Source organism: Fusarium odoratissimum (genome assembly GCF_000260195.1).
Source record: "Fusarium odoratissimum NRRL 54006 unplaced genomic scaffold supercont1.1, whole genome shotgun sequence".
Taxonomy (NCBI): domain Eukaryota; kingdom Fungi; phylum Ascomycota; class Sordariomycetes; order Hypocreales; family Nectriaceae; genus Fusarium; species Fusarium odoratissimum.
Window position 1 is genome coordinate 810,334 of NW_022158687.1, and position 23,647 is coordinate 833,980.

The window sequence follows — 23,647 nt, forward strand, 5'->3', positions numbered from 1 at the left end:
TGATTCGTGGATATCCTCGGCATTTAGCCTAGATATGCCTCGAATAGCCTCGGATTTGCTGTTGTATGCGGTGTGGAAGCAGCCTTTGTTCTGGGCGTTACACTTTGCTTTGTGGAACGGTCGTCAACGGTCAGATGTTGAAACTTGGAATTGGATTGGGCTATTTCCAATTGTGCAAGCCAAAGTGTTGTTTCTTGTGACGTCTTCCTATTCATCGGAGTATTTGTAATATCATTTACATGACACGATGGGTATCAACAGGTTACTGGAGGGCAGAAACGGCATTTGTAGGTATATCATTCTCAGTATAGTACAAAAGACAGGTGCCAACTCCAATGCTACCAATACTAGGTAGTCCCTAGCTCAATTTCGTAGACTCGAACTCCGTGATACAGTGCTATATCAATGCCAATGCAGATATCCAATCTTGGCCAGCAAGAACTCCGTCACGACATAACTCATGAACCATCATACCCAAGCAAACAACTATGCACGAGCTCTCGTAGACCTTTCCGCTATCATGTTATCTGCCAAAGCCGTCGTGACAGCTCCAACTTCCGTCTCTGGGTTTCTCCACCCAACATCACTCTTGATCCATTCCATCTTCTCCTGTACCTTTTCCGTACAAACAACTACAATTCTTCCCAGCCCTGCCTCCCTCAACTCTGCTTGCAGCGTCTCACACCACTCAAGCTTGTCCAAATCGCTCATCTCTCTCGCCACAACCTCCATCTCAACCCTCTCCAGTTGTTCCATCAGGGCAAGTCCCTCGCCGACCCATCGCCGTGCCGCCTCGGCCCTACGCCCCACTCCGCCTCCGAACGCGGGGCCCGTCACCACCGATGTACTCGCTCCGAGGACCATCTTCATCCGAAGTCCTCTGACCCCAGATGCCCATTCAGTACACAAGGCGCGCCATTCCTCACGACCTGCGCCTCCAACCACTACGTCTCGTGCAAGTACTTCCAACCGAACATAGCGGAGAGAACCTCGCTGCCATGGAGCTAGGGCTCGAGTGAAGGCACGGGCGGCCCAGAGGCCTGATGCGAACCAGTTTACAAAGACAAACTCGTTCTGTGTGAATGGTAAAAGACGTGCTTCGCTGTAAATCTGGCGGTTCGTGCGAAGGAGACTCGTTGGAAGACCCGAGAGGGGACGGTATGGCGATAACAGTCCCAGGTCTTTTTGCTCGTCACGATTCGCTTTATCCTCTTTAGATGAAGTGTCTGTATCGACTGTCTGAAGAATGTATTGGCAATGCACTGGGGTTGGATACCATGGTGCAAGCTGTGCGTGGCGAACTGGACACATGAGGTGAAGCCAGTGGTAAATATGAAGTCGAATTTCGAGAGGCAATGATAGGAAAGTGAGTTTGTTGTCAGCTTTTTCGGTCGCGAAGTGTAGCATCGAGCGTGGTATGGCTTCATTGATCGGCACGATTTCCATATGCGGTTGAGACGCTTCTGAGATATGGGTATATGTATCAGGAGGCATGCCAGCGCCGTGGCAACATAATTGATAAGAAGCCATCATCACGGAGCGTGAATTGCGTGAAGATGGCAGCTCAGGGAATGATGATGACGAGATGATGTTCAGTCCAGCTTCTCCTCACAGATGTATAAGTAGCCCATCATGTCTCCAATATTCCGCAGTGCCAGAAAGCACGACGCTCAGATAAGGTTATCAATTGTCCCGATATTTTTCTCAATGCCACAGTCTCGTGAGCTCAAGCCATGTGCTGTCAAAAACGCGGGGAATGGGTAGCTTTGACGCTGAGGACGTTTGAGTGACGACATGGCTGAGCATGGCGACGAATGATTGATGCAGATGCACGCGCGAATCGGCCACAGCCGACTTCAGGTCAGCTTACTGGACAACCTGGGCTTGGCGCGATGAAGCTCTAGCTTGAAGCTAATATCTACATAGAATTGAGGATGAGAATTGGAATGAGGTCAGCTTAGAATACCAATTGGTTTTCAATGTCTCCAACTCGAGCTGAGATGTCCTGTTCTCAGTCTGGTCATGAAGCAAAGTGCCGAGATATTCGTATAGAGTATTGTGGAGAAGTTTCGTAATAAGACTGTATAATGCACTGCTTTCAAACTGTACAGTCGAAGCGATATTAGGACTCGAAAGCCGTCTGTGATCGCCGACTAGATACTGCTATCCTAACGCATCAGACCTAAACAGCCGTCAGCTTATCTCACTACTAAACCGGGTATATCAACACAAAACCACTCACTCGCAATCCCTCAAAACGCCTTCGAGCTAAAATAGTTTGCCAACCTGATGGCAGAATGCCACAACGCCTCTGAGTTTGACCATCAGATCACTTGCTCATGAAGGAACAAACCCTTGCTGAGGTTGTTGCTGTTGGTCACTGGGTGGTATGTTGATACCTTGGAGTCCCTTGTAGACATCCACTTTGCGCTCATACTCAACGTTGCGCGGCACCTCAAAGTCTCCCCGTGCCGCAAACCAAAGCAATGTCTCTGGTTCCGCTCCTCGCACCTTGACTTCCGGGATCTCTGGCTTCTCTGGCTCCTCATCATCTTCCTCTTCGTCGCCTTCCTCCTCGTCCTCTTCTTCTTCTTCTTCATCATCTATAGGCCTTCGTAGACCAGTGCGTACGTTTTTAACTCCATTTGCACGTTCTTCCGCCGTATAGGGTTCGCTGTTTTCGGTCGATATGAAGTGAATTACCCGGTCCGAGAGCCAACTTCGCAATTCGCGCCAGATTTGTTCTAGAGATTCCAGACCCTCGGGTGTAGCGAGTCGTGCTGTTTCGAGACCTTGACTGACGAATTCTTCGACGTCGGGTTCGAGTTTCTTGCGCAGGAGTTGGAGAAGTACGTTTTCTTGGGTTCGGCCAGGGTAATTCGTCGATGGACGGATGGCCATGCGATTGAAGAGGTCTGCATTTTCGTTCGTGCTCTCTAGAAGCGACTTGAGATTCTTTTGAAGAATTTTGGCTGAAGCTTGAATTGATTTTCTAGTGGGATGTATTAGCTGCTGTCTAACGATGGCGTACTGCGGTGTAGAGGCATACGGAGGTGGCAGAGGATTGCTCTTCAGTAGATCCTGCCTGAAGCTCTGCACGCTGCTGGACAGCTGAGCTACCTTGCTCAGTGTCTGTTCAAGAGCTTTGAGCTCATCGTCATCCAGATTAAGAGTGGCCATGATGCCTCCGCCGGAAGTGGTAGGATGTTGATTGTCGTTTCTTCTGGTTGCAAATGGTCTGCAGCTGACGAATGATGCTGCAAAATACACGATGACGATAGCCAATGCTACTCCAAAGGAAGTACGCTTGATGCTTGGTAATTAAAGTATTGGATGTTGGTAAAAGAAATTCGGGTTTGACGCGGGGCATTTCAAAGCTTCCAGAACAAAGCGCGTCCGTCACCGCACACCGAGCTCGGTGTAGCGGAGCTTCCCCAAAGCTCAGCTCAAATATCAAGCCTGGCAGTTCAGGCACAAAAGCCTCCCCTTATATCACCACCCTACTCCGTACGGAACTTTTTAATAGAACACCTAGACCCTGAAACAGGCGGAGATCTCTCCACTCACCCCAGATTCTGATAATTTCATCAACGTCATGGGCCATTTTGCGACATCAGCGCCAAAATCACACAATCTGCGCTTACATGACAAGCTCCGTGGATGCCGCCGTAGCGACGTCGATCTTACAGGGCGATCGGCCGCATCGGGCCCGGAAACCGACACTCCGCTGTTTCGGAGGATGATATTTGTGATATTATTGGAATTGTGAATGATTTGGACACCCAAGTTATTGGCTGGATGTTTCTCGCAGCTCATAGTAATCTGATAATACGAAATGATACTGATTGATAATCGTCATAAACAGCTACTAGCTTGATATCAGCTCGACGTTGCTGAAAGTTTCTAAGCTACAGAATTAGATTGACTGGCAGGCCGAAAGGTACACCAAAAGTTCTTAAGCTCATTAGAGTTTCATTCAATCAATTTATGGCTTTTCATCAATTTAAATACAAGAAATCATAGCTGGCTATGCTTGATGCGAAAAAGTGTTCATAAATTCAACATCTTCCATGCTGTAATAACATCAAGAATAACCGCTAAAGTGAAAAACGCCGAATCAAAAAGATACCTCGGTCATAGCTCATAAGATTTTGGGGTGTGAAGTTTAGCTGTTGCGAACATGGGATACAGCCTTGCTCTCGTATCCATTGGCATCGACAAATGGATAACGAGCTCGGCGTTCCAGATCATCAAGAGGGATGGTGGAGCGGATGTACCTGCGGCGTATGGCGTTAGCACGTCTTAAACTATGCGATGATGTGATTTCGTGGCTTTCCGGCGCATCGATCACTTGTGGGGAGGGTTTGGATTGTCCACTTACTTCTTCCTGCCATCGTCATCGGGGTTGAAGTCCCAGCTAGTGAACTCACCCTCCTTGAGAGCGTCCCACACAACTCGTCGTGTGCGTTGAGATAGAAGAACCTTCTCGGTGATTTCATCAAAGTCCCAGCGAGCATGGGCCTCAGCCTCGAACTTGTGGAAGACTTCCTTGGCTTCCTCCTGCTCGGGTGTCTGTGGTGCAATCTTTCTGAAACGGGCGAGGTTGTCCAATTCCTTAGGGTCGCGTGCAAGGTTGTAAAGTTGAGGCTCATCAGCTGGGCAGGTGATGTACTTCCAATCGCCTCGTCGGATCATCATCATAGGGCGAACAGTACCTTCACCAGTGTACTCTGCGATAACAGTGTCGTGACCTTCGCGGCCTTCGAGATGCGGTAGCATGCTGATTCCATCCATTGGCAAGTAGGGTGATGGCTTAGTGCCAACCAAGTCGCAGATCGTTGGTAGAAGATCGAGAGTTGAAACGTTTTGAGTGACGCGGTGGGGAGTGAATCGCTTGGGGTAGTTGATCAACATGGGAACTCGAACAGATGACTCGAAGTAGCTCATCTTGTACCAGAGTCCACGCTCACCCAGCATGTCGCCGTGGTCGCCGCTGAAGATGACAATGGTGTTCTCGGCCAGACCCGCATCCTCGAGTGTCTCAAGAAGGCGACCGATGCAGTCGTCAACATAGCTCACTGAGCCGTAGTAAGCTCGCTTGGCGCGCTTGATCTGCTCCTCTGAAAAGTCCTGGTCCCAAAGGTCGCAGACCTTGAGAAGGCGTTGGCTGTGGGCATCAAGGTCTTCCTTGTTCATCTTCACCTCAGGTAGGGCGATGTCGACATCCTCATACAGGTTCCAGTACTTCTTGGTGATGGTGTAAGGGTCGTGTGGGTGAGTAAGCGAAACAGTCAGTGCGAAAGGTCGCTTCTTAGGTCCCTCTCGGACGTGATCCCAAAGGTATTGAGTGCTCTTGAACATGACCTCCTCATCGTAGTCGAGCTGGTTGCTTCGGCCACAGGGACCAGCTTGGAGAATGGAGCTGGCGTTGTGGTACCACTCAAGGCGGGTGTCAGGCTCATCCCAGTTCACCGCCCAACCAAAGTCACCAGGGTAGATATCACTGGTAAGTCGCTGTTCGTAACCGTGAAGTTGGTCACCGATGAAGTGCATCTTGCCAGCAAGAGCAGTGTGGTAACCCTTGGAACGGAGGTAGTGGGCATAAGTTGGCACATCAGAGCCAATCTGGGCAGCGTTGTCGTAAGCACCAATCTTCATAGGTAGTTGGCCACTGATCAAACTCATGCGCGAGGGAGCGCAGAGTGGTGAGGGGCAGTAAGCAGAGTCGAACTGGACAGCAGTTGAAGCAAGACGGTCGAGGTTTGGTGTCTTGATCTGAGAGTTGGGGTTGTACATCTTGAGTTGAGGAGCAGCCAGTTGATCGGCCATGATAAAGAGGATGTTGGGTGTCTCAGACTCTGAGGAGAGCTGAGGAGCAGCCATGCTCTCTCCATTAGAGGGAGGGAGGGAGTTGAGATCGGGAGCCATTATTATTTGGCTCGATTTAGAGGATGGTAGAATACGAGGTCTTGGTGTGAATCTCCTGAGATAGCTTGATGCTTTCAAACACTAGAAATGGGTATCTAGAGACGTGTGCTTGAAGAAAAGAAGTATTGAAAGAGGAGGGTTTAGTGAGGAAGTGTCGAAAGGTAGAAAGGTGAGTGCGGATGAGTGGTTAAATAGATACAAAGATATGCAGGATGTAGGTGGAGTTTAACTAGGGTTTGTCATGGAAGTCGACTTAATGCTTCTAGCCAGCTGTAACCCGAAGCCTCGTGAGTAAGTAAATGCGGAGAGGTACTAGATTAGTTTATCAAGGGAGTAGTCTCGTGATATCCCTGTTAGGGCTATGATTCAGATGAATGAGTGAGAGCCTAGAGGAGGTGGGCGATGAGCGGATGGTACGGTACGGAGAGGCAAGGCAACACCTTGGCACACAGACACGGCGTATGCATTTATCATCTCACAGGGGTCAGAGTGGAGGAATGGGGGAAATAAGTAGATCTGCACGAGGGTGAATAATGCCCGTGGGCGAGCGAGTATTTGGTGGGAAATAAGAAGATAACTAATGTGAATATCCCGATGACAAGAGGCCAAAAGAGGAATAGCAACCGGTGAGGTGATTGACGCCACAAGTTTTGCAATCGAAAAGGAGTGGGAACAATGTCTTGTCTCGTCTCATCTTGCCAATCTTTTGACTTTTGAGAGGCAAAGCAATCAGCCAGAAAGAAGAGAGAACAGTAATGTTAAAAATGAGCTGGGGTGTGTCTAAGTTCTTTTGATGTGGAGGCGGCTCATAGCGGTGGGCTTTTTGGCTTTGGGCCCACAGTAGCTTAGCTTTAGGGGTGTGTCTCCTACGGTAGCAGCAGCAGCAATAGCCAGGGGTTATTCCAATAAACCGTGTCCGGGTTCCCATCATGCAGAAAGAGGATCTGTAAGATGAGTCTAGGGGGGCGTGTGCAGATTTCTTCCAGAACATGGGTGCTGTAGCACATGCAATTATCCGAAAGTCCACCTTATTCTTGAGGCCAACCTCGAACCCGACGTCTTGGACCAAGAGTTTTACCATGAACACAAATTGAGTCACGAGGATCGTGATTAACACGTATGCATTGTTCGTTCTCAGATAACCTTTTTTGGTTATCGCCATCAGTCTTACGAAATTACAACCCTGTCGCTTGGTATCATTGTGTTTCTCCGTAGACACAATTAAATGTAATGTCTGGCTAATACACCACCATTTACAAAATGATGGTGTTTAGGAAGATATGGGAAATGAGTGTCATATCACATGCTCACTTATTTAACTACCCTTGTTTTGTCTATCGTGTTCGTCTTGATTCCAGTTACGCTTCTGAGATACGGCGGCGGTATGTAGATAACCGTCTACGAAGATTCTTAAGCCAATGCCACTACACAGATGGTGCATATCCCACGTTTGTGAGACTGAGAACGCAAGATACGGGTAGAAACGTTGCACATCAGGTCTTCAAATCGTGTTTCGAATGTGTAAGTTAAGACTCACACAAACTTAATACTTAAGTCTATTAATTCATGTCGTGTAATACCTGTTGAGTTGTCTGTTGTCATTTGATCATCGCCAGCCAAAATGAAGATTCCATTGGATCTGTCTGTTTTACTTTATGCAAATACAAGGGAATAATCTTGGCAGCGCAGGGGTTCCAAGCGACTACTCGATTCGGCCATCAGCCAACCACGATTGGCTCATCAAATTCTTGTCCAGTCCTTCCCTGGCCAAGCCCAGAACCCACAGAGATTGACAGCTGGAACTCTAGTGTAGATTTACCCCGGCCCGGGCTCTCACCTTTACCTTAGACTCTCTGCTTTATCATCCGCCAGCCGCGAAGCCACTTCTGCTCCATCCATCCCATCATGGTCGAGAAGCATCATCGTCATGCATCATACATTACAACGTCCTCAATAGCTCCAGGTTGACAAGTCACCAATATGTAACGCTCACCAACAGCCTCCTGCAGGCTCTTGCAGTCGCAAGGACAAGATCTTTACAACATGATATTCCATGATGGTTATCAGTCATAGGCATGCATAGTGCTACCCTCATCCACGAAACAGAAGCGATGTATATCAACAAGCATAACAATGACCGTGCTTCGATTCATCACATGAACCACGATCTCCGTTGCCCACATCTTGGCGTTCAACTTATAACATCGTCGTGATGTTGATACATCAGTCTCAACGCACGCACATGCCGTCCGTCGTACTGGTCGCCTTCATCTTCCCCACATGCGCCTGTCGAAGCCTTGTCTACTGTCGTCCCCCGTTTCGTGCAAATCCGACGATGCAGCATGCAAGCCTCAGTGATAAGGATGCGCTTCGTCCCACCATCTTTTCAGGAATCGGCCTCGATTTTAGTGGGTGTAAAGGTTGTTCAAGCGCCACCGTCCTCGGGTCTGAACGACGCACTGGCTCTCTTACGCCATAAGTCGGTCCCTGCATCCTTTATCTGCACTTCCTTTCCCCTCCAAGGTCTCGAAAAATTCAACCTCCAAGAATTGTCTATACGGTGCATGGATATCCTACACGGTACTGTACAGCCCCGCGAACTGACCCCCTCTCCCCACCGTGTGAAGTCACTGTATAGGTAATTCTCACAACCCTCACGCGATCCACAAGACGACAATCCCCTCCTGTTGCATTCATCAGCTCGCCATTCCACCGCCCGCCACGTCCTGCGTCTGTACGCATCCGAAATGTCCGCCCTCGCTCGTTCTGACACGCACGCATTTCGTATTCTTCTCCTCCCTCCCACCGTCGATGGTGTCCGTCTGACCACACGTTGGGCTAGAGATGAGACCAAGGTCAGGAAATGAGACAACGAAGCAGAGCAGTCAGTAAATATTAGACAATCGAGTATTGAAGCGCCGGTTTTCGTTGTCAATCCATGTGTTGTTGTGAGGCTATGGGAATATACGCCCAACACCGGCAAAGGCATTACTTGGGACACACCAAGCGCATTTTCCTTAGTGCCATAACGCCTTGTCAGCTTGCGATGGTGCAATCCTGGGGCCGTCGACCACTTTCCTAGCAATTCGGCCTTTACGGACTAAGCGCCTGCAACCTTTGATCTTCCCAAAGTCAATTGATTGGAATTGGTCTTGAGTTGCCGAGTATGGAGACAATCACCTCTTTCCAACTCCCGATGTCGACATTGAAATATCGGACCATCTCCTGTCCTGGAAATCCTTCAATTGACCCGCCGCGTCTCCCGGCTCGATTTGTTTCATCTTTTCTACAAAGTTCGGGCATTGCTTGCAGCAATCCCTTTGTTCCGGCTATTTCGAACTGTCAGGGTCTGAAATGAAGGATTTGGCTGAAGCTGTTGATCACTTCACGAGCCGCAAGTCGGCTGGACACATCTTATCAACCCACCACGAAGAGCCGAGAAACGAAACGTTGTGTTGCACAGCACAAGAACAACTCATTAACTGCCACACGTGCGAACTGGGAATTTTTTTGGTCACATTTTGTCCAGATCCATTGATTGTTGAGTCATTGAAACAAACTGCCTGAGAAACTACCCCACGGTCGTATCGAGTCCAGGTCACCTCCGTCTAGAACGGGAACCAGCAGGATATGCTTATAAGCAGATTCCAGCCCAGACCGAGACAACTCAGTTCCTTGCCTCGTCTCCTTGATTGCGCCTGGCTCTCGACTGCTATCCGAAGAGGTTGAAAACATGAACGTTCAATTGGCTCCTTGTGCCAAGAGGGTGATGTTGACCAAATACCATGACTGGTAGTAATGCACCGTAGCACTTGTCCCATGTATTCGTCCCAAAAGCTTGACCGAAGCCATCCTTATCTCTCTGTCGTTTTGACTAACAGGCCGCCAACCAAGCAAAGCCGTTCCTTACCGCTCACAGACAACCCTGGCTCGAGATTACTTCTAAGTTCTCGGCAAAGAACTAACCACCGAACAAACCTCACGCGACCATTATTTGCCAGCCATTCTCAAATTGATGGTCTATGCACATTCCTTTCCCTTCTTGTGCTTAGCCTGCTGGCTACGCATCTGGACCCTGATACGACGCCGAATACACCGAATCCTCGTCCTCGTTGATCCATTCATCTATCCCCTAGTAAGTTTATCTGCTGCCTAGTTCCAGCAAGCCAAACTCCCGGAGACGTGCCTATCAAGATTGCCTCTCTTTCTTGTTGGCCTCGACTCAAGGAGAACCCTGTTAGCTTGCTCTGTTCTCCACCAAAAAGTTGTCCTGGCTGGCTCTGTCTCCTCCTGCGCAAGTTTCCATGAAACTACTGTTAACTGGCCAATCATGGCTTAGCCTCTCCGACAGCCGATGACCGACAACCTCTTCCCTGGAGAAGACAACTCTCTTGTTGTGTGCTGACAACTCTAGAATCACAAGGATATGAAGCGAACAATGATGCGTTGAATATACAGTTCGTTATTTACTGTTTGCGGTTATTACAATACCTAGAAGATATAAAACATGAACTTGAATGACATTTCATGCATTATACCAATCAAACTGATATCCTAACAATTCAAACCCTTCCGTCACATCGAGCTCGCCTGCTTGCTCGCTCGCTCAGCTCAGTCAGCCATGAAGCCACAATAAGAAGGATGAATACAAAAAAAGCAATCCCCTTTCCGACTTCACTCCAATGCCCTAAAATCCGTCATGAGTTGCCATATTTTACCGTCATTGTAGTGATGCACCCTGTGCGCTAACGCTCCTCCCATACAAATCAGCCTGAAAAACACCATTACTTTGTCTGTCGCACAAACACCCTTTCCCATCACGCCAGTTGCAATGCTCGTCCAGTCTTTTCCCCCTTCTTCCTTGAAACATAGGTATCGTATGGCATATATCGCCTCCTATAAAGTGGATTCGGACCGTCCCTCCAGGGGCCAGCCGGTAGAAGTATAGATTACATCCCTGCCTCTTACTGAGTTCTATAGAACTTCTTGTAGAGGAGATGCAGCAGCAGATTAACATTGAGTTTGAGACTGCCCTCGAACAGAGTCATGAACTGATGCGCCTCGAACTGAGCCTGCAAGAGGTCCTCAATGGGCACCAGAGCACTGGCTCCGGGGATCTGGATGTGTCCTCGCGAACCCTCAAGGCTGAAGACACCTACTTCGTCACATGAGATGGTCATGTTGATCTTCTCAAAGTCGTTGATGCCACTCCATGACACCAGCACACCCTTCTCGGAGAGAGCACGCGCGCTGTACTTGTAACTGCCGAACTTGGGTACACGGCCGCTACGTTCCAGTTCACGCTGGTGGTTGTATTGCTTGGTGAAGGGTAGCAAGAACTTCTTGCGGCTATTAAAATGTTAGTCATTGTATCACAGTAACGTTACAGAAGATACTTACCCCTTCTTGTTCTGCAGGGTCGCCATGGCTGACTCGATGTAGTCGTCGTAACTCTTGCGCTGCTGCTCGAGATACTTGGCCTTCTCGTGCAAGTTGCTTAATGTCATGCGCACACCTTCCAACTCTCGCTGTCGCTGAACCCTTCTGCGGCTCTTTGTGCGAATATCAAGCGCAATGGCGTTGAGGACATCCTGGTAGTAGTTGTGCTTGGTGATACGTCCCAGCTTCTCGAGTCGCATGATATTCTCTAAAGCTGTGCGCTTGAGCTCTTGGTATGTCATACGTGTTACGTCGATCATGTTGGCATCAGAGTAGGCTCCACGAGTGTTGCTGCCAACAGAGAACTCGTCACGGAGGAGCATACGCCACTTGTGGTCATCCTCTGGGGAAATGGGCTTGACGAGAATGTCCAGGAGATTGGCGCCAGTCTGCACACGAATAATATACAGCACGCATCGCTTGGTCTCCATAAAGAGTGCCTTGACATCAGCCTCAGGGTCGTCGACATCGTGGAGCTTGGGTGTCAAGAACATGTGGATATCTGAAGAGCCTGCAGCGTTCATCTCGTTCTCGTTGTTCTTAGCACTGCCGAGATCGTGCATGATTTCCCGCAGGACGTCGTCACGGCCGGGGCACATTGTCTGAAGCTCAGCGGCCACCAGGTTGTGAATGGAGAAGACGTCTGTCATCTTGATGTATAATGTTGGCTTGTTCTTGGCGTAAAGGTCGTTGAACTCATCAATATCAAATGTTCTCTCGGCATCGGGCACTGCAATCAGGTCGCTGGTGATTTGGTGCAGGCGCTCAACAGACTCTGCAACAAAAGCGTTCAGGGGTTGCAGATACACGTTCTCACCACCGAATGGTCGACCAGAAGCGATTTGGCTGATGACCTTGGCGACCTCGCTGAGGTTTCGCTTTTGCAGGGGGCTCAGTGCTTTCTCAATGACACCAACGTTTTCAGGGGCAACAACTGCTGGTTGCAAGTAGAATCGCCAAAGCCAGCTGGAGACAACTTGCAGAAGGTTCTCTGGGGGTTCCCGCTTGAATTGCTGTCGTAGATTCTCGAAGATCTGGTTGCAGACAAATCGAAGGCCGTAAGGCATCTTGTGCAGGAAGTCCTCAAGGGCGAGGAAGAATTGGTCGCAGATCTCTCGAAGGTCACGCAAGTGGTCGATGAAGAGGCGGCGAGTCTCGGGGTCGCGAATAGCAACTTCTCGAGGAACATCAAGCGGCCTTTGGTCAGGTCGTCCAGTGGCCAGCTCAGTATTGTTGATGGCTGATCGGTAAATTTGCATGGGATCACTCTCAAGATCTAGAGCAGGGTCTTCAACTATGTTGTCTCTGATCAGAGGACCAAGAAGATCTCGAAGGTACTTGCGATCTCTTGGTGAGCGAGTGTAGTTGTTGAGAAGCTTAGACCAGAAGAAGTTGCCGCGGATGAAGTCCTGAACATCTCGCGCACTGACAATCTCCTCGCGAATTGATCGAGCAATCAACTTGAGCAGATAGTACTCCTCTCGTCGCTTCTGGGCGTAACCGAAGAGGCTCATCATCAATAACTCGATGCGTTTACACTCCTTCTCAGCTGTTCCTTGTTCACGAATGCGCTTGAACAGGCGAGCGAGGTACTGTGGCTGGGTTTGCAAATTGAAGAAGAGTTGCTGGTAGGATTCGAGCTTCTTGCGCGAGCTCTTGTTGAGTGCTTTAAGATCAAACTGGTTGGCAGAAGACATGGAGCTGTTGGCGATGAAGTGCATTGAGTTGCCTCCATAGTTGTGTTGATGCCTCACGACTTCGTCGAGTGTAATCTTGTTCTTGACCAAGAGGGCAATCTTGATATCAAGTTGATCGATGTAGTTCTCCAGCATCTCATTCTGTCGAACTTGTTGAACGACTGTCTTGCGGATACGCTCAAACTCGATTTCTTCGTTGAAGTCGAAGTCACTGTCGTTAAGAAGATGGACAAAGTTCTTGACGGCGTTGACTGGAGGGTTCTTTCCAGTGGTCAAGCTCTTGTAAGCCTCGCCTTGAACCTTGGCACGGACAAAACTCTGGATCTTGATGACTTTTTGCATGTTCTCATTGTAGAAGCGCCTCTTCTCCTCAAATCGAGCCCTTACGATAAAACCTCGGGCTGCGGTCTGGAAGGCAACGATACATTCCTCCTCTTGCTCCAATTCGGCCATGATATCCTCAACTCTAGCGCGCTCCATCATGGCACGTAAGATGCTTTGGAGGTCAATGATCTTAGGGGTATGAGATTCAAGCTCCTCGAGGAACGCCTGGTGCTGCTGGCGGTACAAGAATCCCCGGATGTTGCCCTGGAGGGCTGTGACCTGAGGTTCTTGCTCCTCGAGCTGTTCGAGGATGGCTGCAACTCTTTGGCGTTCAAGCATGGCCCTAATAAGACCTTGGAGGCCGATAACTGCAGGTTCGCTCTCCTTAAGAGCATCGAGAGTATCAGCAACATCTCTCCTCACAGCAGCGGCGCGAGCAAAAGCTTGAAGCTGCTCAACGCCAGTCGTGTGCTTGTTAAGCTCAGCTCTTAATGTCTTGTCGTCTTGGCGAGCGCGGAGTCCACGGGCAAAAGCTTGAAGTCGTTCCACAGCTGGAGCGTGTTGGCTGAGTTCAGTTCGTAGTGCCTGGTCATTCTGGCGAACACAGAGTCCGCGAGCAAGAGCCTGGAGCTGCTCAATCGCGGGGCTATGCTTGTTGAGCTCAGATTTTAGAGCCATGTCGTCCTGACGAGCGCGGAATCCACGGGCAAAGGCCTGGAGCTTCTTCCATTGGGGTCCAAAGGAGCGTAGATGCTGCTGCTCGCGGTTGACCTGAGTTCTAGTCAGCAATGCCCTGGCCGCTGCCTGCAGGTCAACAATCGCTGGGGATTCCGCCTCCAACTCTTCAAGATCCTGGTCGACTTTGCCTCGTAGCAAAGCTCCACGGGCTGCTGCTTGCAGCTTCTCGACAATACCAGAAGATTCCTTAGTCTCTTGGTATTGCGCAACATGGCTCTTGCGGGCCAAAAAGCCCCTGGAGATTGCTTGGATCTCCCTGATGGGCCCTCTACATTTCGCAAGCTGAGCAGTCACGTTTCGTACCTGGTTTCGAGCCTTGTTGGCCCTGATCATGGTTTGCAACTCCAAAATATCGGGCTCGAGCGCTTCCAAGATCTGATCGCGTCGATCCAACCTTCTTCGTGCCAAGAATCCGCGTGCTGAGCTCTGCAGTTGGATAGCAAAGCGCTTCATCTGCAGTCGATAGTCCATGATTTGTCGTGTAAAGTCTCCTCGAATGCGAGATTGGAGATCTATTAACCACTCCTCCTCATCCCAAAGAGTCTGCATTGTCTCGCCAAGCTTAACGCGAAGAAGAGCACCTCGGATTTGCGCCTGCATATCAACGATGGACTCTTCGTTTTCTCTCAGCTCCCGTTCGATCCTTTCCTCCTCAGTCTCTTCTGGTTCAGGCTCGGGCTCAGGAACACCAAAGTCGGCACTCATATTTCCGAAACTAGGCATTGTAACGCCGAGCTTATCGAGACCCTTCTGCATAGCTTCCAGTTCATGATGCTCGAATTCAAGCTGACCTACGAGGTTGCCTATCCTGAAATCGACTATGCCCTTGCGGAATAGAAGCCAACTCAGAGCATGAATACAGTAAATGACCTTGGGAATGTTCTTTTTCTCGTATAGATCAATCAGCTCGAAGCGAAACAGGTCGGGCAGCTCAACTTCGTCAAGGTATCGGAAGAATATAGCAATATTGTCGGAGTGTCGATATTGGAGCCTGGGGTGTTGGAAGATTCGGTAACGTCGATCTGGGTTCAGAGCTTCGACCACTTCAGCGAGCGTGACACCATCACGGAGCGCCTCCTCAAGCTCAACAATAGGAGGTATAGATTTATGGATGACATCCTCAATCCATTCCTTGGCTTCACCGATATGGCAAAGGTATTCGTAGGCTTGAAGGAACTGACGTTGTTTGTCCATCCAGTTGCGCCCTTCCCAACTGTAGCCAGTGGACTTCTGGCTTTGGCCGCCATTACTTCTATCTGCTCGTTGCAATCTTCGTCGACCGCGCAAGCCAACAACTTCTTGCGCCGGTGAGGTGATGGTAAAGTCTTCAGGCGAGTCAGACGATACAAGACGCGAAAGCGTCCTTAATTGACTTGTAGAAGACTTGCCCAGCCCTTCCAACTCATCCCGAGCTATGTGCGTACTATGCACATGGTGGGGTGATGAAGGAGCTTGGGTGGCTTCTGGTGGCAGAAACGAGTCGGATCGAGTGAGCAGCATAGAATTTGGTCGCATCGGTAGCGGGCGAGAAGGCGATGACGTTTTTACTGGCGACGTCTTGATCGGTGAAGTTGAGGTTTTGGTTGGCGACGAGTGGCCATCAATATGCGCCATTGACAGCTTGCCAATATCGACGCTCTGGCCGCGACCATGGCGAGGGATTGCATGGGGAGGCGTTGAAGGAGGCGTGGATGCTGGAGCCTGTGGGAGTGGGCGAAGAGAATGCCGAGCTGAGCTATACATATTTTCGGGAGCTTTCTTTGAGGTCATATTTTCCCCAGCTTCAAAGGTCTTTGCCCTTGCCCTGACATCGCTCTGTGCTCGCTTGTGGCCATGCACTGTAGCTCCGTAACCAGCTGAACTAGAGGCGGACGTATATTGACTATTGAGACTGTGGTCTGAGGCGTGGGAGTAGCCTGATGAAGCGGAGGATGACGTTGTTGAGGGGAAGCGGTTGAGGAGAGAGGGCGAGATGTTGGAGTTGGAAGCGAAGTCGATTGTATGCGACTGGCGGAGAGGTCGCAGATGTTGATGAGATTGTGGTTGCGATTGCGATTGCGCTTGGCTTGGAGAACGGTGTTGAGTTTGGAAGTAATGAGTACGGGACGACATTGTTCAAGTCTTTAAGAAGGGAGTCGCTGGGCAAGCCCGCAAACTCTTGTCTTGTCTTTTCTTGATTTGTCTTTGGAGTCTCTGCTCAGGAACGTAGTAAATCGATTTTCCGTCTGTGACGTTAACGCATTGTTTCGAGCGTTGCTCGGCTTCGTCTCGTTAGAGGAATGCTGTAGCAAGGCGTAGCGCTTGGAATCCTTCAAGATCCAAGACAAGCTGAACAAATTATGTGCACGAGATAAAAGTGTAAAAGCGAAGATAAACAAACACCAGAGTCAAGGTGTTGCAGGATCAAAGAATAAGATGCTAGTGCCAATACAAGCAGCGCAAATGCCGTCACTTTGTTCTTGTGACGAGACAATAAGACGAGTTTATGCCCAAGAAAATGAACTCTGGGACCTATGGGATGCTATAGCGAGCGAGTGAGTGTCAAGGCAGCCGATGGCGGGGCGTTGGATTTGCCGGAGTAAACAAAACAACGGGCAACCGCCCAGCAACGGCCTCTATGCCTAGTCCCGATTGGTGACATGCGGCTCATCATCCACTTTTATGTCTGTCTGGTTCATCCTTGTAAAGTCTCTCATTTGTTCAACATGGCCAGTTTTTATGCGGTTCAGAAGCAACTATTATGCGCTGTGAAGTGTTCCTCACTACGTGTGATCTTTCAGTTACTGTCTATAAGTATGAGTAAATATTATAAGAGAAGATCGATTTTGTATCAAGTAGACTCTAACTCCCCTTGCAGATCTAGTGTCACAGCTCTCCAGGTCGTCAATCAAAACACGCAAAACTCCATATTGTGGATGCTCAGCCTGTGTCCAACGAAGTTTATTGCCAGATTGGCAGTCTAACCAGGTCAAAGCATCATCAGTCCACAATTGGTCGACTTGTTGAGTGTTGGAGATCCTTGCTCAAGCAAGGATGCTGGTTCCACACGGGTTAGTCACTATGCTACCCTAGAGCCATAAATCGCCATATAAATCTTTCTCAACTGATGCTTGTTTCTTAACAACCTACCAGGGTTTGTAAGAATGAGGTGCGCCTCAATCCCGACGCGATAAGCTTAACATACCATGAAAAATATACAGGTAGACAATATCACTGTAGATCAGAGACGGGTTGCGACCTCACGGGTAACACATCACACAAGACAGAAAACGAGTATACCGTCTGTACAACCAAAACAGGCTGGGAACATGATGACTCTGTCCTGTCGGTGTCAATGGCTCTGTTGACACAACTGCCTCAATAATAGAAAAGCTAAAATTGAGCAAACATCCAATAGCACATGTTTGCGCGCCTCGCATCATCAGTGGTGAGCCACGACAGCTTGGAAGCTTTTTGATACGTTGTGGTTTAGTGGGGTTATATGAGGTCATCAGCGCAGAGCCAGTCCCAAAGCAATTGGCCCGAGCTGCGAACCCCATCGGATCAGAATCATTTGAATCTTTGAAGCTTCAACCCTTGTCAACCGAGTTTTGACTTTTAAACTTCTCTATACCGTCAACCGCGATAATTCGTCTCAATTGATCTGTATCTATAAAGATCGCCGGTTTTATACTATCCATTTGCGTAAGGGTGTTGATCCCTTAGGAGCCGCAATGGCGTCAAAGCAACGTCCATCAGTCCTGGTACTTATCATCAACTCTGCGCGTCTGCGAATACTGCTAATACCATTCAGGTTACGGACGCGAGACAGAGACCACCTCAAAGAAGAGTTCTTCAACGACAAGATACTGGTGCAGGCGCCGGTGGATCCCAGGCGCCAATGCGGTTCATGACCGTCGACAATGTTCTTCAGTACAACTCTCAAATCCCTTCAGGCCAGCCACGCGGTCCTCCAGCACCAGTTCCCCCAGGACGACATCCAGGTCCCGCAGGCGGTGCCCTAAGTCGCCGAGTCTCCTCAGGCGGTCTACCCAATGCTCAGTCTCGTACCGGCCAGCCAATGCCCTCGAGAACGACAAAGATAAGCGAGAAGCTGGTCCTTCTTCCGGAAACAGGCGATAACGACGATGACGTCGACGAGGAAATCGAGAGCGAGTCGGTGCTCGCGCGCCGCGTACACGACGATGAGAACCGACCTCTGAAAGATGAAGAGCTGGATGTCCTCAAGAAACGGGGTGGAATCCGCGGCAAGAGTTTTGCTGAGAGGTTGTCCAAGATGCAAAGAACAGATAAGGTTAGCAGACTGACAGCCTACTGTACTGCGCAAGCCTACAAGATCAAACCGACCGCGGAGTTCCTGCGCAAGAAACATGAGGCTAAAACAAAAATTTACGACGACTGTCTATACGTCATCTACGCCTTGCCACTACTCAACGGTACTGATGGTTATCGAGTGCGAAGCCGACCTATTCTCAAGACTCCTGGAACTGGGAAGACGGTACTAGACCTGGAAATCGAACGCAGTGAGCAACGGGACCACCATGAGGGATACTTCGAGGATGATGCATACGAAAACCCTAGTCCTGAACGTGGCCATGAAATGCCTTCTCACTTTACTGATCGCCCATCAACTCCTGAGCGCAGCAACCCCTTCCGCCACGACGACGACGTCTCATCCATGAACCGACTTGCGCCCGACGCAAAGAACTTTGCCGAAATGTTTGTCTACTCCTACGGCGTCGTTGTCTTCTGGAACTTTACCGAGCACCAAGAGAAGGATATCCTTGCCGACTTAACTTTTGCCGATGCCGACGCTACGGAGAATGGCGCTACTAGTCTTCTCACTCGACCCTTGGACCAGGAGGACTATGAGACTGAGGAGTTCCACTTCGAGTACAGCGCTGATATCAAGCGTCCTCGCATCTTTAACGACATGATCACTCTGCTCCCGCGATCTGACCACATGATAAAACTCACCATCAGCCATGCTATTGCACAAAGTACACGGCTGTGTTTCTTTGAAGAACGCATGAGTGAGACTATGATAAGTGCTCAGCATGTACCCAAGACACTGGCTCTAACAGGAGAGCTTAACATGACCCGTACTGAAATTGTGCGTATGTTGGGCCAACTCTTCAAGAGCCGGGTCGATATCAATCTCTGTAAGTCTATTCGGCCCTCTTTACGGTGCCTTGGTCTAACTATTTCCCAGCTTCCAATATCCTCGATGTTCCCAACTTCTTCTGGGACTCTGAACCAACTTTACATCCTCTCTATGCCGCCATCCGCGAGTACCTTGAGATCGACCCGCGCATCAAGGTTCTCAACGAGCGATGCCGTGTCTTCCTCGATCTAGCTGAGATATTGTCCGACTCCGTTGCCGACGCAAAGATGAGCTACATCACTTGGATCATCATTGTCCTGATTATCGTTAGTATCATGGTTACCGTTACCGAAGTAGCCATCCGTTTCGGCATGCTCAGCAAGGCCAAGGGTACTGGTATTGATCCTGCCATTATTGTGCCTGCTCTTGGTGATGGTGTATCGGGACAAGGCCATGTTGCCTTGCCACCAAGTGACCTCGAAATACTAGCGCAGACATTGGGCCTGCAATCTAACGCCTCGTTCGACGATGTTCAGCAGAGTATCTTAGCTCTTCAAGAGAAGACTCTTCCTGATGCCTCTTTTGTACATGATTCGCACGAGGATGTCTGAGGTCGACACATCCTATTTCTCATATTTCGCATAGCATGGCGTTAATGGGCGGCAGTTATTCCAAGATTGTCTTTTCCTCATAAAAATGTTTACCTGGTCGGTGTTTTGTTAGAATGGACATCAATCCAATTAGCTTCGCGGCCTTTGTCTATCTAGCTCAGGAGTTCTTCAGGAATAAAAGATTTTCGTTTTCACCATCAGGTATAATACACATATCGAATGCAGACACAGTAACGCAGGCATTAATGTAGAGTATCTATTCTTACTCTGGAAATGCAAACCCTATTCAAGAAAATCGAAGAAACAACCAAAGTTGTATAGAAAAGGCCACATAGTTTCCGGGCCTGCACATTTTCGAAAAAACCCATAGCCCATGATCATGATAGTAATAACATCCCTCAGTCTCCAATCTCCCCCCGATCCTGCTTCGTGGTGGGCGAGTCCGCGGGGAGCCGCCGGATATCAAGTACAAATAGAATTTTACCAGATGTCGATCCATGCTACACACCCAGCAGAGATCCCAAGAAGCGAAGAAAAAGACGCCGAAAAAGAAGCAGTTCGCCTTGGCCAGTCTTCACTCGCCCGATCGTCTATAAAAAGGTCATGTATTAAAAGTGAGAATATCCGATCTCAATAGCGCACCAAGTTTACCGTGACTGCTGCTCGACGGGCTTGTAGGCGGCGGCAGCAGCCTGTTGGCTCTTGCGGTTCTTGTTGTCGAGTTCGGCCTTGCTGTAGATGGCAGCACCAAGCATCGTGACGGCCATACCAGCACCGTTAAGCAGGTCGATGGTCACGTCGAAGAGGAAGATGCCGAGAGCAACAGTCAAGCACTGCTTGAGGTTACCACAGACGGTCATGGTCAGAGCACCAGCAAGCTTGTTGGTGTTGAAAGACGAGATGTTGAGCAGAAGGGCGAGGAAACCGTTCCCGAAGAGCGAGGCGAAAGCGGGAGGAAGAGAAACGTCTCCAGAGGTGATAAGCTTGTGGAAGCCGCTAACTTCACCGGTAGCAGTAGCGCAAGCCAGAGCCTGAAGAGCAGCAAGAGGAGACATGCGGAGGAGGAACTCGATCGGGGGGAGAGCGAGAGAGCCAGTCATGAATCGGTTGGTGACGACAGTCTATGAAATGGTTAATAATGAGTTTAAGCCATGTCAGGACAGGGTTTACCTTGAGAGCGGCGAGCACGACACCAAGAATGGTGAGAAGGAAACCGGCATCGGTGAAGCTCATCTCACCCAGGGTGGTCATGGCAGCACCGATGATAAGAGGCAGGAGAGAAAGGTATGTCATGGTGCTGTAGGTTCGGCCGTAGTAAGTGCGGTAGATAAGGATGGTGAAGATCGGGCAGAGCATGCGCATGGTCTGGTAGAAGGGAACGGAGACCATAGCAAGAGACAAGTTGGAAACGGCGATGTTGGCAGTGAAGAGAGCACTGAAAGCAACGAGGGCGAGGTTCTCGCGACGCCCCAATCGTGAAAGCTTAAAGTAACCCATTTGCATCATGACATATGTGCCGACGCTGGCGAACGAGGCGTGGAGGAAAGTCAAGAGCCACGGGAAGTGGAACTATTGGAAGCGCATGTTAGTATTTACACTATCAGAATGCTACAAGTAGTGGAAGTCGGCAACTTACCATTCCCAGAACAAGCTTGTTGTAAAGAGTGAGGAGCAGAGAGAAGAAAAAGTAGGTTCCGAGCCATGCGAACTTGACGGTACTGGGGATAGAGTACTCGTGCTCAAGGTTATTGTTCTTGGGAGGCTCGGCTCGGCCAGCGTCGCTCTCGATATCGAGCTCGCCCTTGATATCACGCTCTCTCTCCTCGGCGGAGAGGAGAGGAACAGGCTCCTCGTTATTGGGACGGGAAGACATGGTGATGGATGCGCCGGAGATTCGTGGGGATGCGATCAGGTACCGTTGACGTTAACGTTATCGTGGGGTCTCTAGCATAACCCGGAGTCGACTCAATCAATAACGATGAACCGACTATGAAATCCACAAGCGCAGTCGATTACCGACAAAATGCAAATGCAGACCAAGGTGCAGCCGAGTCTTTGATGTAGTTGTAGGTAGTTGTTAAGTGGAAACGTAACACGGAGATAGATGGAAGCGAAGAAAATACAGGGGCCAAGCCAAGGTAGAAGGGGGCGGAGGCGCGTAATATGATGGAATAAAGCGAGCGATTGGACCCAGACAGGGAGATGAATATGGAGACAAGACGAGACAGGCAAAAATCAAGTCCTGATCCCAGGTAAGAAAATGATCTTGCACAACACGCACACACAAAAAGAAGAGAAAGTTGTGAAGAGTTGTGTTTTTTTCGAGGGGCTCGAAAAGGAGGGATAAGAGAGAGTTTAAAGTGACGGACGGGGAAGAAGAAAAAAAGTTGGGAGGCAGAAAAAGGGAGGAAGGTTTTAGGGAGACAAGCCCAAAAAGGATCTCAGGCTTACTGTACTTGTGTGATCTGTACCCCCCAAATCAATATCTACGGGGAGGTTCGGAGTCTTCAGTGATTGATAGCGGGGGTGGTTGCCAAAGGGAGTAGTCGGCGGGGCCTTGAAAGTGGCTTACAAAAAGGAAGCTATTGGATCGGGGTGCGGAGTTTGGAGGAAAAGCCACTGGAGTGTGATTTGAGGTACACTGAAGTCAAGTACCCTGTGGCGTCTGTGTCAAGATTTAGCGAACAACTGTCAGCATTGGCGGAACCTACTCGCAGTAACCAGCCTTGATTAGCCATGCTTGGGTAGGCTTTTGTTCCAAATGGATTGGATTCTTGAATCCTGCACCGGGAAATTAAGGCGATCGCTATTACATAGGCAGTGATTGATAGAGTTCCGCACCAGACCTCACCTAGAGCACATACTTTCTTTACCTGCCATGGATAGAGGTTAGGAGCCTCTCCACTGTACAACCGTTAGAGATCAATCTCATCTTATCCCTCTTCACCAACCAACGCAAACTCAATTCATTCAGCAAACAAGCTTACAAGGATGCTTGAATGAAGACTCGGGACTACTCCCTCCAATGACCTAATGCAGGAAAGGACTTTCGATAAATCGTTTTTATTACCGCCTTTGGAACGCGCTCCTGTCCATGTATAGTCCAGGGGTTTAGAAGAACCTAACGCAATGGTACTCTACTCTAATCAGAAAAGGGGGCGGGGGCATCTCATTGCGAACCAGGAATACAGCATCTCAGACCAATCACAACATCTCGTGTTGACAATTCTAGCAAGTCACTGGATTGGGTGATGTAGGCTAATGAGAGAGGCGTCAGTAGTTTATGCTCATATGAGTTGATACAATATCGACTATGGAGCTGAACAGACTGGCCCAGACTGCTCAAGGTTATCTCTTGGTCACGGAGAAAAGGATTTTCTTCTTCCAAGTGGGTATAAAACTCCAGTAATAATAAAATACAGTATCCGTTTGTACTCGGCATTTTGTAGTATTCTCGACACCCGCTTCGCAGCACGGATCTCATGTGGACATAACTCAATCTCTATAGGTATCACAAGCGAGAAAGGGCACGTCATTCTCTAGTTAGAGTTGATTTATACCCGCACATGTACGTGTTGAGCCGCGTTGTTGTGAAACGGGCCAAGGACCAGGAAAACTGTCTATCATCAAGAATACGCAAGCTCGGGGTTACGTAGGCCAAGGGACAGTGGGAGAAGACGATGTAGTTGTTCCGCATATTCATGGCTATTTTTATTTGCATCGGCACTTGCTTTCTATCTCTAACGGCACTCAGAAGATCAACACTGTTATGAGACTGTAAGCGTTTAGTTGTTGAGGTCAGTCCG

At 49.3% G+C, this 23,647-nt stretch overlaps 8 protein-coding genes across 10 annotated transcripts; 2 read left to right on the top strand and 6 right to left on the bottom strand.

Moving 5' to 3' along the window:
* Window positions 1-486: 486 nt before the first annotated feature.
* FOIG_00298 (uncharacterized protein) lies at window positions 487-1,533 on the bottom strand (the record flags this gene model as incomplete). The annotated part of the gene is made up of 1 exon (XM_031196375.1): window positions 487-1,533. The coding sequence occupies one exon, from the start codon at window positions 1,531-1,533 to the stop codon at window positions 487-489; it is 1,047 nt and encodes a 348-aa protein (XP_031072142.1).
* Window positions 1,534-2,337: 804 nt separating this feature from the next.
* Window positions 2,338-3,180, bottom strand: FOIG_00299 (uncharacterized protein; the record flags this gene model as incomplete). The annotated part of the gene is made up of 2 exons (XM_031196376.1): window positions 2,338-2,992; window positions 3,050-3,180. The coding sequence occupies 2 exons, from the start codon at window positions 3,178-3,180 to the stop codon at window positions 2,338-2,340; spliced, it is 786 nt and encodes a 261-aa protein (XP_031072143.1).
* A 712-nt stretch (window positions 3,181-3,892) lies between these two features.
* On the bottom strand, window positions 3,893-6,695 carry FOIG_00300 (choline-sulfatase). The gene is made up of 2 exons (XM_031196377.1): window positions 4,382-6,695; window positions 3,893-4,277 (listed from the first exon to the last, which is right to left on the bottom strand). Exons 1-2 carry the CDS (start codon window positions 5,926-5,928, stop codon window positions 4,166-4,168), a joined length of 1,659 nt encoding a protein of 552 aa, XP_031072144.1. The 5' UTR covers window positions 5,929-6,695; the 3' UTR covers window positions 3,893-4,165.
* A 1,189-nt stretch (window positions 6,696-7,884) lies between these two features.
* Window positions 7,885-9,384, bottom strand: FOIG_00301 (uncharacterized protein). Its single transcript, XM_031196378.1, has one exon. The coding sequence runs from the start codon at window positions 8,915-8,917 to the stop codon at window positions 8,354-8,356; it is 564 nt and encodes a 187-aa protein (XP_031072145.1). The 5' UTR covers window positions 8,918-9,384; the 3' UTR covers window positions 7,885-8,353.
* Window positions 8,371-11,320, top strand: FOIG_00302 (uncharacterized protein). Its single transcript, XM_031196379.1, has one exon. The coding sequence runs from the start codon at window positions 9,727-9,729 to the stop codon at window positions 10,042-10,044; it is 318 nt and encodes a 105-aa protein (XP_031072146.1). The 5' UTR covers window positions 8,371-9,726; the 3' UTR covers window positions 10,045-11,320.
* On the bottom strand, window positions 10,327-16,659 carry FOIG_00303 (IQ domain-containing protein containing GTPase activating protein). 2 transcript variants are annotated; one of them, XM_031196381.1, is made up of 3 exons: window positions 14,430-16,630; window positions 11,329-14,159; window positions 10,371-11,277 (listed from the first exon to the last, which is right to left on the bottom strand). In XM_031196381.1, the coding sequence occupies exons 1-3, from the start codon at window positions 16,236-16,238 to the stop codon at window positions 10,893-10,895; spliced, it is 5,025 nt and encodes a 1,674-aa protein (XP_031072148.1). In that variant the 5' UTR covers window positions 16,239-16,630; the 3' UTR covers window positions 10,371-10,892. The 2 variants fall into 2 exon arrangements, with proteins under 2 accessions (XP_031072147.1, XP_031072148.1); XM_031196380.1 differs by having other exon boundaries at window positions 10,327-11,277; window positions 11,329-16,659.
* A 949-nt stretch (window positions 16,660-17,608) lies between these two features.
* On the top strand, window positions 17,609-22,915 carry FOIG_00304 (uncharacterized protein). 2 transcript variants are annotated; one of them, XM_031196383.1, is made up of 4 exons: window positions 17,609-17,869; window positions 17,920-19,288; window positions 19,339-21,425; window positions 21,487-22,915. In XM_031196383.1, exons 1-3 carry the CDS (start codon window positions 17,840-17,842, stop codon window positions 19,839-19,841), a joined length of 1,902 nt encoding a protein of 633 aa, XP_031072150.1. In that variant the 5' UTR covers window positions 17,609-17,839; the 3' UTR covers window positions 19,842-21,425; window positions 21,487-22,915. The 2 variants fall into 2 exon arrangements, with proteins under 2 accessions (XP_031072150.1, XP_031072149.1); XM_031196382.1 differs by having other exon boundaries at window positions 19,339-22,915.
* Window positions 19,367-22,306, bottom strand: FOIG_00305 (uncharacterized protein). The gene is made up of 3 exons (XM_031196384.1): window positions 21,478-22,306; window positions 21,012-21,410; window positions 19,367-20,962 (listed from the first exon to the last, which is right to left on the bottom strand). The coding sequence occupies exons 1-3, from the start codon at window positions 21,712-21,714 to the stop codon at window positions 20,489-20,491; spliced, it is 1,110 nt and encodes a 369-aa protein (XP_031072151.1). The 5' UTR covers window positions 21,715-22,306; the 3' UTR covers window positions 19,367-20,488.
* Window positions 22,916-23,647: the final 732 nt, after the last annotated feature.

Coding starts and splice junctions, on each gene's coding strand:
- FOIG_00300 (XM_031196377.1), bottom strand. CDS start 5,928: ATGGCTCCCGATCTCAACTCCCTCCCTCCCTCTAATGGAGAGAGCATG. Junction 4,278..4,381: donor GATGACGATGGCAGGAAGAA/GTAAGTGGACAA, acceptor CATACGCCGCAG/GTACATCCGCTCCACCATCC.
- FOIG_00301 (XM_031196378.1), bottom strand. CDS start 8,917: ATGCCTTTGCCGGTGTTGGGCGTATATTCCCATAGCCTCACAACAACA.
- FOIG_00302 (XM_031196379.1), top strand. CDS start 9,727: ATGCACCGTAGCACTTGTCCCATGTATTCGTCCCAAAAGCTTGACCGA.
- FOIG_00303 (XM_031196380.1), bottom strand. CDS start 16,238: ATGTCGTCCCGTACTCATTACTTCCAAACTCAACACCGTTCTCCAAGC. Junction 11,278..11,328: donor ACCCTGCAGAACAAGAAGGG/GTAAGTATCTTC, acceptor ACATTTTAATAG/CCGCAAGAAGTTCTTGCTAC.
- FOIG_00304 (XM_031196382.1), top strand. CDS start 17,840: ATGGCGTCAAAGCAACGTCCATCAGTCCTG. Junction 17,870..17,919: donor AGCAACGTCCATCAGTCCTG/GTACTTATCATC, acceptor AATACCATTCAG/GTTACGGACGCGAGACAGAG. Junction 19,289..19,338: donor CCGGGTCGATATCAATCTCT/GTAAGTCTATTC, acceptor ACTATTTCCCAG/CTTCCAATATCCTCGATGTT.
- FOIG_00305 (XM_031196384.1), bottom strand. CDS start 21,714: ATGTCTTCCCGTCCCAATAACGAGGAGCCTGTTCCTCTCCTCTCCGCC. Junction 21,411..21,477: donor ACAAGCTTGTTCTGGGAATG/GTAAGTTGCCGA, acceptor CGCTTCCAATAG/TTCCACTTCCCGTGGCTCTT. Junction 20,963..21,011: donor TCGTGCTCGCCGCTCTCAAG/GTAAACCCTGTC, acceptor ACCATTTCATAG/ACTGTCGTCACCAACCGATT.